The sequence below is a fragment of the Neopelma chrysocephalum genome, unplaced genomic scaffold (genome assembly GCF_003984885.1).
Source record: "Neopelma chrysocephalum unplaced genomic scaffold, ASM398488v2 Primary Assembly neopelma1_43, whole genome shotgun sequence".
Lineage (NCBI taxonomy): Eukaryota > Metazoa > Chordata > Aves > Passeriformes > Pipridae > Neopelma > Neopelma chrysocephalum.
The window spans coordinates 8,463,864-8,475,849 of NW_020897702.1; the positions used below are offsets into that span (position 1 = coordinate 8,463,864).

Sequence of the window (11,986 nt, forward strand, 5' to 3'; positions counted from 1 at the left end):
TTTGGTTAACCACTAGGCACACTGCCACATACAGGGCAAATTTACAGAGAATGGCATCTGTAATCCCACATTTCACTGCCACATACTGTGCTATCCTCCCTCCCATCACTTCCCTGCATCGATACCACTATGCTGGACATGCTATGCCTTCTGGAGGCAGCAAGGAGCAGCTGACCAGCTGCACCAGTATGCACCAGGGTTAGGCAGCAGTGTTGGTGTTGACAGGCAGACATGACTAACACTAGGCTGTCATGTTAAATAAGTACCTGTGTGGTGGTGTAGTTGCATCAGCTGTCCTGGCAGGATGGTTAAAAAAAGTACAGAAAATTTAATGTGTGGAAGAACTGGAGTGTTTCTGTCACCTCTCCTGCCTCTCCTGTATGGCCTTTCAGCATGTAACAGGAATGGTCACCTACCAGTTAAACATAGCCATTAAGTAGTGCTCATGAGCACATGTCTAAAGTATTGAAAGAACCAACTGCTGCCAGTGGCTATTCTGTAATCCAAATTATTATTGTTTGTTAGAAAGCAAAGATTCAACCAATTAGTCTTGATACAGAAGGAAGGTCTTTGAAAACTGTTTGGGTTAGGGGTTTGATCAGAAAGGATGCTATGCTGTTAAACAGATCTTAAGTTTTATTTAGAAGTTTCTGATTAGTTTCAAGAAGAGGAAATGCCACTTCCATGACTGGGACACTACCTATGAATGGAAATTCCCTTCATGTAAAATATGAGCAGAAGAGATGGCTGCTGTGAGCTCTAAGCAAAGTTTTCCATCAAAGTAGTGTTACTTTTTTTCTGATTCCGGCCTGGAATAATCCACCAGGGTCCTGAGGTTTTTGTATGGAAGTGCTTCTGCAGAGCAATAGTTGGTGACTGTCTTGGCTGAGGGAAGCCTGGGCTTCTCCTTGTATTGCAGCTTTGCACAGGTTCAAGGAAAGGAAGTTTACATCCATGCCTTCTCATCTGCTCTTTAGCTTAAGACTTCTCAAGCCTTTTAAAAAGGGGATATTAAAAGGATGAGTTTTCATGTTGTTCAGTGAATGTTAGTTTTTTAAGTGACATGGCATTTCATTGCTGTACATCAGTTTTTGGTTTCTGCCCTGGTGTGCTGAAGAGCACTGGTTAAGATTTCTTTCCTGTCCCTGGAGAGAGCTGCAGTTAGTTACAATTACCCCTTGCTCACACTGTCAGTTTGAGACATGGCTTTTAAGAGGGGAGCAAACAGAGACTAAGAAGAGTTCCTAATTTTAAGACCCCTTTTTTATTCACTTCTGCTTTTCCTTGTTGTCCAAAATAGCATCTTTTCTTAATTTTTACTTCCACTGAGACCTACAGGGTTGACAGAAAAAAACACCAGTATGTATTTGCTGTGTGACTAGAACTCCAAGTGAAGAAAACCTTATTTGTATGCTAATATCCAGCTCATCTGAAAGAAAAAAATGTCACTTTGAAAGTTACAGGTTAGTTATGTTCTCCAAAACATGATGTGTCAAGTAAAGCCTTAGATACTGCCAGACTTACATTTCTTGAAGCTTTGGGCTGCTTAAAATGTATATCCTTGTTATTTTTTATGAAAAGAATTTTTCATCAGGCTTTGACATTCATATGTTCACATTTTGAATTAAACTGTAACTTTTTATCCTAATGAAAAGATTTCCACCCATTCCCAAAAGGAGTATGATCTGGAATGGAATGACGTATAATGAAAATTACTCTTTGAGCTCAAAAAACAATTGTAGTAAAGTGTAGGAGAGAATAAAGTATCGGGGAGAAAAACCTGGTATTAAGCCACAATCCTTAATTCTGCAAGCCTTGCTTCTGCCCTCCACAACAGCAAAAAGTAAAATGTTTGACCAGGTGGAAGAACCAGCTAATAGAAAAGTGTGTAGGGTAGGCAAGCAACTAAATCAATGCTGATTGGCTTTGAAAACACCTTGGAAAGGAAAAATAATATCAGAATAAGTCTTCCCCAGTTAGCATTTCTATCATAAACAGTCCCCACCTCCTCCCCACTTAGCAGTAGCCCATGCTGTTAAGAAGAGTTTACACTGTCTGATGTTGAGAAAGGTCATATGAAAAAACCCTTTTTGTATCCCAACACCAGTATTTCCTTCTCTATACATGGCAAATAAGAGAATAAGAGCTTCAGTTAGTGGTGGTCTTTCGATATCTCATGAAACATGCTAAAATTAGGGCAAACGGAGCCCATCAGTGTGTGGGCAGCACGCTGAAATGCCATCTGGAAGGTGTTGATTAAAGGGCAGGCACTGTCCTTGGGCCATAGTCATCAAATGCTTGGAATGAGAAGACTAATGATGCTCTTGCATTGCAGATAAGAGAGCAAAGGCAGTAGCTTTTCATCGTCTGAAAACATCTCACCCCATCAGCTGATTCTCTGGTGTTACTTGTGGGGGGAGTGGGTGCTCTCCTGCATTGTCGGGGACACTAGGATGCCTCTGGTCAGCAAGCCAAGATGGAAACCTTCTTTTCTGAAGAAGGTCTTTGGTTTACTGGTGTAGGTGGAAAATGAGTTATTTAGCAGAGTCCAGCTCTGTGTGATGTCAGCAGGCTGAAGTTTGCCCTCCTGCACTCCTGTAAGTGCTGATGTTGTGGTCCAGCAGCGCAGTGCAGATCCTGTATCCTCTTCAGGACGTGAGTAAGGCAACACATTCTCCACACACACACATGCACGCACAGATATATTCATGGTGGATTAGGCTTAGCTGGATGCCAAGGAGTTGGTTGAGTTCATGACATTTTTTCCTTTGAAACCATAGCAACCACCAAAAACCAAATACTGGAACTAGAATTGAAATGCATTTCTTCTAATAAACACCTTTCTCTTTCCCCAGACTTAAGCCAAAAGTCATTTAAAAGAAAAAGATCTATCATAAATTGGGCTTTTTGGCGTGGCCCAGGCACTCATTTGGACAATGCACCCCTCTCCACAACATCTGCTGCTCCTGGGAAGCTCTTTGGCCTCTTGCTAACAACCATCTGTGAGGATGACAACCTGCCCAAACCCCTGTTGGTGAGTCCCAGGCTCAGAGTTGGGTCTTACAGTGGTGGAATTTCTTTGTGTAGTAAATGAGAACATGTTTGTTTATGGGACATTAAAAGTACCCAAGCAAAGAAACCAGAAAGGTTTCCAGAAGGAAACCTCATTTGTAGTTCTCAGCAAGAACTTCAGTTTTTAACATATGCTGTGGTCAGGCTTAGTTAATAACAGCTTGAGAAATGTATGTGATCAGCCTGCTGCTCTGGGCTATTTCTTCTTTATACCCCATGCTGTAAGGCTAGTTCCCTAATCCTCACTTACACAGTGTAAATAAATGCCACGTTCACATACTTTTTAAACCACTCCCAAGATCTCTGTAAAATCCCCAAATCCATAAATATGTCATCTACTGTCCTATATAGACAGCCCACGCATGCATAAAAATGCCACCTGCCCGTAACTAGACAGTTTCAGAGCCTTTCTTGAAGGCATTCCAGGACAGGCAAGCACTCTGAGCCCTTGTTTTTGATCCAATAACGCCACTGCAAAAACAGGTGGGAATTTGGAGGCTGCAGAAGCATCTTTTCCTTCTGTCTTGAGAGAGCTCTAGTGCTGTGAGTGCTCTCAAAACCAGCCTAAGAACACGAAAAAGGGTTTCCTAGAGCCCATTCCTAGGCATAATTAAGAGAGATATGTGGCATTTTTGGTCAGGACTGAGGGCTGCCCTGTTGTCAATGCAACAGTTTAAGTATTTACAGAGTAGGAGTGAGCCCCCTTCATCCTAATAGCCTGACTTTTGGCTGGAAGAATTTGCCAGAACCCCACTGAGGGGTAACCAGTGAGGTTACACCAGTTTACAGGAAGAGATGTTTTGTCTCCTAAGCTTGTGCTTGATGTGCTGCTTTATCACTGCCTGAATAGTGAATCATACTAGGACTTTTCAGGTCTTTTAATAGTGTGGGTTTGTTATTTGCTTTTGAAGGAGAAGTGTGTATTTTCATAATTTAGATTATTTAAATAAGCCCTCCAGAGACAGACTCTGTAAGAATATGATCACCTGATCCTTCGTGCTCTCTGTTTAAGAGATGAGCCAATGCTGCATATCAGAAATTTCTCCAAAACATAAATATTAGTAAACTTTTATCTGAAAAAATCCCCAGAGTTACTAAGAATAGAATCATAGCTTGGTAAACTTCATGCTTTGAATCTTAAACACTGTGTTTATGCCACGAAATATAACTTCTGAATTCATACAGCATCTCTGGAGAATGGAATACTGGGGAACTGTGTGGGATTTACCTACAAGAGAAGGAAAATACCAGGGATGAATTCAGCAAGCGTGTTTAATATCTGCTTCAGAGCTTGCTTTCGCAGCTGAAGGGCTCTCTTTTAGCCATGGCCACACTGAATTGTCTTACACCATTAGCTTCATTCATGTAATTTTGTCAGGGTTTGCTAGTTTAACAGGGGCTTCCCATTTTTATCTTGTGGATATTTTGTTCAAAATATATTTTCAAAGCATTTTTTCATGTGCTAATATCCTGTGGTGTGGAACTCAGCCTGTTTTGTTGACAGAGTTCTAAATTCCTGCAAAGAAAATGAAAATGCTGACATGAGTCCTGCTGACATGAAGGTGCTTCTCCAAAGCATCTGCACTTACATGAATTCTCAGCCTTCAATGTCTGCAAGAGTGAGAAAGAAACATTAAAGAGGAAAAGTAAAAATAATAGTTTTTATTAGACTTATTTGCACTACTGTGTGTCAGGAAGACCTAGCTTACAGCCCAGACTAGGAAAGTCCCCAAACCCCACTTCTTAGCCATTACTGTTAAGTAATTCAGTTTTATGATGATGGGCTCTCCCCAGTGTCCCTTTGCTTGCCGTCTCTTTTGACAACTTGGTCCTCAGACCACTGCGTGTATACACATAATCCCAGAGACTATCTGCATGTGTTTCTCCTTTGGAAGAGAGAAACGTGACAAATTCTGTATCGCTTGGAGCAGGCCTGCAAGAAGTGACCAGCATGTCAGGGAGATGACCTACAGGAGACTGCAGAGAACTAAGCATCTGGCAAATATCATGAGCATATTACCTCAGAAGAAGTTTCAGCATTTCCTTTTCTTCTTGTTTTCCTCTCCTATTTAGCAGAAGAAATCAGTCCCTCCTGTTATTTTAAAAGCTAGGCAGGAATCCGCTTGTTTTCCCTTTCCTTTTAAGTATCTCATGTAGTAAGCTGCCCACTTGTTTAATCCTGTGCAGCCTCATTGGCTTTAGGATAGCTGTAAGGCTGAACTTTAGCCCTCTCTGGGTGACCTCCCAGGAGGGAACACCTCGCCCCAGAGGTGATCCCTCTGACAGCCCTGAGCTGCTTGCAAAGTATGATACCACTCACAAGCAGCAAAGGGAGTAAAAACCTGACTCTGATCTGCTGAAGAAGTGCAGATAGATATTAGCCAAGTGCTTTCCAACTTAGATAAAAATCTAATTTCTTTCAGACATCAGTAATGGAACAGAAGTCTATCTCTGGTCAGTGATAATACTGTCTACAGTGATGAGCAGTGAGGGCCTGATATCTTCATGCAAAGTGGTGTCTGTCTGAGGCCACTGTCAGATGCAGAGCTTTGAGTTAGGTAGACCCCTCTCCTTTTCCCATATCACAATGTTTATATATTGAAATGACTTGGCTGAAACTTGCATGGGTCCTGGAAGATCATGCAGGAAGCTAGAGCTCAGCAGTGGCAGCACTGCATTTATAAGATTTTCCAAAATGAAAGCCCCAGATCACAGCTTTGCTGTGCAGTTTGGCATGGTTTGGAGGGTTAGCGTTGACTTGTGTTTTACTTCTGAGCTTTTTTAGGACTCAGAGGTTTTCAGCTGGGGCAGAAGTGGCAAAACTGCATTTTCGTGGCACTGGACAATAAAATATATTTATGAGAAATCCTGTCTGCCTTTTAATTTTTTTTAGGACATGCTTTCTCTCCTTTACCAAGAGGGCCCTTCCACCAAGGGTATTTTCAGGCGCTCTGGAAGTGCAAAAACCTTCAAAGAGCTCAAGGAGAAGCTTGATTCAGGCTCTGAAGTGGACCTAGCCTGTGAATCCATATTTGTGACAGCATCTTTGTTTAAGGTATGTGAAGAATGTTCCTTTCTCCCTTTTTGGGTGAGAGCAGCACAGATCCCATGCACAAGCAAGTAGGGCTTTTCTCCAGGGATAGGCCTAAAGAGGAATTGGTGGACTGAATTAAGAAGAATGGGCTGGCACAATAATGTTGTGAAACTCTCCAAATGCGTTTACCACTGAATTAGGATGAGGAAAAGGGCTAGCCAGCTTGTTTTCCTGATGGTTTTTCTGAGGTCTCTGTTACAACTTGGTTCTGCTACTCTCTTTATCTCTGCATATGAAATACTAAAAAGGCATGTTTGCAGACCTGTTTCCTTACGTGTCAGTAATACCCTACACTGCAGACCCCAGTGAGTTTATAGTGTTGCCATAAATATTTGGATTTTTTTTATGCACTATCTTTTCTTACAATCTTTTATGTAAAAACCAATGTTCCTTGTGCAAAAAAGCTTCATAGCTTCCCTTACCCTAGCTTGTTTGGAAAGCTAGGATTTGGACTTCTTCCTAAGCTGCAACAGTTTCTCTGCCAGTGGTTGAGGTATTAGGAAAGAGGAGTAGCATGACTATTCATGACTAGTTTAAGTACTCCATTACCAAAAGGGATTGATTAGGGGAGAGAAAGCAGGGATGTCTTGCAGTGGTTATAGTCTGGACGTATTTGAGCTTGTCAGCTAAGGAGAAGAAACAGGGTCTACAGATGAAGTTAAGGGATAAGTGAAGACAGACATTATACAACATCAAAATAACTGGTCTCACTGCAGATTTTTTAGTTCAGCAATATCAGATGAAGCTTCCAAATACCTCTGTTTTGACAGGAAAGGGTAAGGAAAGGGCAAGAAAATATTCACTTTAAGCATAATCTGAAGTACTTCCATATCTCAGATGATTTTCTTCTGGTTTTGGTTGCTGTGTGTAACAATATGCTTGTCAGCAAGCACCGTCGCACAGATACATCCTCTTCTATCTGCATGTCTTACTCCTACTCGCTCACATGCTCTAGAACAGCTGTTCACGTGGTTTGTTATTCTTTTCTCTTGATAAGGATTTTCTTCGCAACATCCCAGGCAGCATTTTGTCATCCCAGCTGTGTGATAAGTGGGTCTCTGTGCTGGATCAAGGAAATACTGAAGAGAAGATAAAAAGCATACAAAGGTAGAGTTACTTATATTCTCTGCATTCTTTTCCTATAAATGTAAATCCCAGAATGCAGAATCACAAATATTCAACTTACAATTCATTTTTAAAAAATAGATGCTGAAAGTCTCCATGTATATGACAGAACATTCAAACATATATATACTTAAATGACTGTCTGTATGAGACAGTTTTCTGACTCTTTTGTCCCACTTTTTTGCCTTTTGTGGATACCAGTAAATAAATTAAATATCCTTTCATGAAGAAAACAAAACCATCTTATATTATTTGGAAATATGCTGTCCAAGACCTGAATTTCTTCCTGATATCAAATTCAAAACCACCTACAGGGAACTTTGGAGTCCTGGATGAAAGGGAAGCTGAAATCTGTTCCTCATATAGTTCCCTGATTCATCTCAAATTTTAGTGACCATTCTGAAACCAAGATGGAATTGGGTGTAAATGCTGGAGTAGAGTGACAAGGGAAGCCTCTACCCTTGCAGGTGGTATAAAACAGAAAGTAGGCAAAGTTTATGTCACGGGAAGCAGAGCTTGGTGCGCTAGCTGACCTCACACGTACTTACACACATATATACTTGAGGCAACTAGATGGCATGGAGAGACAGCTGAACTTTTTCGTTAAGTGAACAGTGAATTATCAGGGAGCTTAGGTGAAGTACAGTTTCATGACATACATTTACGTGGTTCATTAGTTTGACAGAGCATTATTTTCATTATGTGTTATGGTGTTTTCTGTTGCTCCAGAAAACTGTTCAGAGGCACAGTGAGGGAAAGCAGCTGAGCAACAACATCTCTTTGACACACTCCACTCCCGGCTTTAATTAGTGGACCATGTTACCCTGTTTCTGTAATTCCATTACCTTGACTTGTGTGTATCTATGGAAAATGGTCACTAACTTGAAGACTTACATTTGTGTATGTTTTCAGGTTATTAGAGCAGCTCCCCAGAGCTAATGTTGTTCTCCTACGTTACATCTTTGGAGTGCTGCATGGTATAGAAATGAGATCTGAAGAGAACCAGATGAATGCATTTAATCTAGCTATCTGCATTGCACCTAGCCTGCTCTGGCCTCCTGTTTCCTCCACTCCTGATATAGAAAGTGAATTTATAAAAAAGGTAAGAGTCACTTAAGTGTAGTTAAAAAACAAACCAACCTTCTTCCTGTTCAACCACACTGTTGGTTACCAACATGAAAACAGTCAATACCTCTTCAGATCAGGACTTGTCCTCTTGTCAGGGCTCTAGAAACATTCATCTATCCATTCTCATAATCTGCCTGGAAGAAGGGGAGGGAGATCATAAAGCAATACGCAGTGTATTAGTGAAGTGCTTCTCTCATCAAGAAGCTCTGTGTTGCAGTGACCTCAGAACAGGACAGAGTAGAAATGGAGAAGATGTATATGATGATGTATACCAGGACATTTTTTCTGGGTCCAGCAGATTGAGAGAGTAGTTCCTGGCTGCCATCATGGAATACAGTTTGCTCCTGTTCCTCATATGTATGGTGAGCTTGCCCTGAGTGCAATAATAGAAGATCTGAGAAGACATCTCTCTCCCATTGCTTTGTTGCAGATTTCCAGTCTGGTACAGTTCCTCATTGAGAATTGCTGCAGGATTTTTGGAGATGAAATTACCTCCCTCTTTGGAGAAATACTGATGACATGCAGTAGAGAGAACAGCTCAGGTAATACAGATTGATGTTTTGATCTCCTTAAGACAGCTAAACTTATCCATACAAAAGATCAGTCTATTCCAAGGAAAAATGCTGTTCCCTTTTGATGCAGTGTTTCCAGATACTGTTTTTCTCTTTCCTCTGCCCAAAGTATTGGTCATGAAAACTGATTCAACTTACCAAAGACCTGAGCCATATCATAGAATGCTCTTGCAAAGAATTTCTTGCTCCTGTACCAGTCATTTGAGCCACTATGATAAAAAAAAGAGGAAGGGGAAACAAAGAAAAAAAAAAGAAAAAAAATATGGAGAAAGCTTCATCTTAAGTCTAGAATTTTTGCCTCAGCCTCCAGAATATCATGAAGTCAGTGATCAACGATGGTTATAATGCAGCTGTCATGTCACACCATTATATTAGGATTGAAAGTGTCTATTCTTCACTATCGAGAGACCTCCATAATTTCAATGGGACATCCAGATTTTGCTACTAGCACAGAAAAATGATGGAACCGGTGACTGAAATTGTCTGACAGACTAGTTGACAGAACTCTCCAGATTATTCTTAGTGCTCTTTTTCTCTCCAACTTTGTGACAGCATTGATTTTGACTGGAGTTTTGTGTCTCTCCTTAAAGTGTTTCTAAAGCAGCATTTTTTGTAAAATAGATTTTGTCACGGCTGGCCTATACTGAAAGTGGTAATGGCACTTGCATTGGCATGCCAGACTGACTCAGTGTGGCTGTTCTGAACTCCTCATGCTCCAGGTGAGATTTGATGAAATCCAGTGAAATTTGGCCTGCCCCCTCCCCAGGAGTGAAGCACATGGGATCTGCTGTGCTGGGATGTGCTGGGACTGAGAGCTCAGACTCACAATAGGTTATGGCAGCTGAACAAGTTTTCAGGCATGCACTGAGGTGTGGTAACTGCCCTTGTGGGAGCTATGTCTGCTGCAAATGTGAGATAAGTCAGCTTAGAGTGGCCCGGAGCAAAAGAGATTTAATGTAATTCCAATTATCGCAAATACAGATTAGGACCCAGGTGTGCACTGCTCAGTGGAAACGAGGTGCCTGTTTAAACTGAGACTAAAACTCACCATGTTGCTCTTAAAAATATATATCCTGGAAGAAAATTATTTTCTGGAAGACCATGGAAATATGAAGTATGCCCTGTTTTCTTCATTTGTCTAAAAGAAGGAAAGAAAGGTTAAATGTTGTTTTCAATATTCAATAGTGAAAAGAAAAATTCAATAGTTACCAGTTAAATACATGTATGTATGTAAATAATTGTTTGCAGCTAGATTGTCTACTACTAAAGTTCACCACTTAAAAAAACCAAACCAAATCAAGCCAAGGAAACCACAACAAAAAAAACCCTCTAACCTTTAATTGTGCTATTATCCTGTATTTCTTGACTGAACTGCAGCTTAGCACTCACTTGATCTTTTCCATTTCAAAATTAGACAGTAATTTTTTCTGAAATTATTGGTATTTCTGCTTGAAGAATCTTTAAAGGGCAAATACTCCTGAAAGTAAAGGATACTTGCCAAAAAAAATTTAAAAAAGGAAGCTGCTTGTCAATAGGGTGGTTCAGTCACTGATGTGTTAACACTTGGTTTTGTCCTTGCAGATGTTGCTTCTCTCCATCAGAATGACTCTTCCTATGACAGCCTGGAAAATGAGGCAAATGATGAAGCTGACTCTTCTTCTAGTGACTGGATTAAAACCCGCGATCAAGATAACCGGAGCAGGGAGTCTGTCTTCACTCTGAGTGATGGTGATTCGGAGCAGACAGAGGTGTTTGAAATCCAAAACGAGACCAAATCAAAGCAGTTGACAATTTCTGTTGGCATGGACCTGAAGTTTTCATCGCAAGAAAACTCACAGAATGAGTCTCTGTGCTCTGGCACACTGGGTTTCTCCTCAGCCACTACCTCGGGTGCTCTCAAAACTTCAAGGAGACACAGACGCTCCTCCGAGCCTGCAGTTGCCCTCCTCACCTCCAGTTTTGTCCACATTGATGATGGTCATGAGAAGGCAACACGCAAAGCCAGCTGTGATGTTGTCCTGTCTCATGAAGATGAAGACTATCTCTGTCAGCTTCGGTCGTTGCAGATGGAAAGGCAAAAGCTTAGCAATCGGAGCTTGATTATGGGGATTAATGTTGGTAAAAGTGACAACACAAATCAAAACGTTGAAAGGAAAGACCTGTCCCATTGTCTCCTGCCTCCAACGCCAGAGGGATTAAATATTTGCTCAGGATTTAGCTGTTCTAGCCAGTCTTCTTCTGGGACATCTCCATCTGTGTCATCAATTTGCTCTTTGGACAGTGCTTTCTCGCAGTTTTCAGACCAGACTCTGTTTACCCTAAGTGAAACCTCCTGCCCTTTCGACAGCACTTTTCAATTGCTAAAGAAACACGAAGACGCTACTGCTGCTGCTGTGGCTGGTGACTGTTTGGTTACACCGACCAAGGTGCCACCATCTCCACAACCTACTGACACTGTGGCTGAGAGGGGCTTGGTGGAGCCCAACAGCAGGCCAGCCCCCCTGAAACCTACTGATGGAGTTGATGGCTATTTGATTAAGCCTAAAATTCAGGCATTGCCTCTGAAAGTCACAGGAAGAGACAGTCTTCATGATCAAAGAGGAAGTCTAGAAAAACATTACAGCAATCCAAAGTTTAAAGAGACTGACCAAAGCTTTTTTGCAGAGGAATATTAATGCTTAAAATAAACACCATAAAGAAAATGCCTTTGGTGTTAATGTGTGTTCATTTTAAGTTTAACATCCAGGTTGTTCAAATTTAATTGAGCAGTCCCCAGACTCACAAGTTTTCTTTTTTTAAGAAACTGTTTGAGTAATGTTCCGACATAAAGCTTTGCAAGAACATTGTAAGAATAATAAAAATTGCTAAAAAGCAAGCAAACAGAAGTCTCCTGAAAATCTGGAAGGGACCCAGGAGGTAACCAAGGCCAGTGCCCTGTTCTCTGACCCTGCCAGGGCAGCAGGGTGCCTGCTGGGCCTCTCCTCTTGACCACTCG

At 41.3% G+C, this 11,986-nt stretch overlaps 1 protein-coding gene across 4 annotated transcripts in view; it reads left to right on the forward strand.

The window, feature by feature from the left end:
- ARHGAP20 (Rho GTPase activating protein 20) overlaps positions 1-11,696 on the forward strand; it is a 60,953-nt gene extending 49,257 nt beyond the window's left edge. For all 4 annotated transcript variants that reach the window (XM_027677247.1, XM_027677251.1, XM_027677248.1 and 1 more), the window contains 6 exons: positions 2,856-3,034; positions 5,966-6,127; positions 7,164-7,273; positions 8,204-8,393; positions 8,850-8,961; positions 10,573-11,696. In XM_027677247.1, coding sequence (XP_027533048.1) covers positions 2,856-3,034; positions 5,966-6,127; positions 7,164-7,273; positions 8,204-8,393; positions 8,850-8,961; positions 10,573-11,666 — 1,847 coding nt within the window. In that variant the 3' untranslated portion in view covers positions 11,667-11,696. The remainder of the gene's footprint in view (positions 1-2,855; positions 3,035-5,965; positions 6,128-7,163; positions 7,274-8,203; positions 8,394-8,849; positions 8,962-10,572) is intronic.
- Positions 11,697-11,986: the final 290 nt, after the last annotated feature.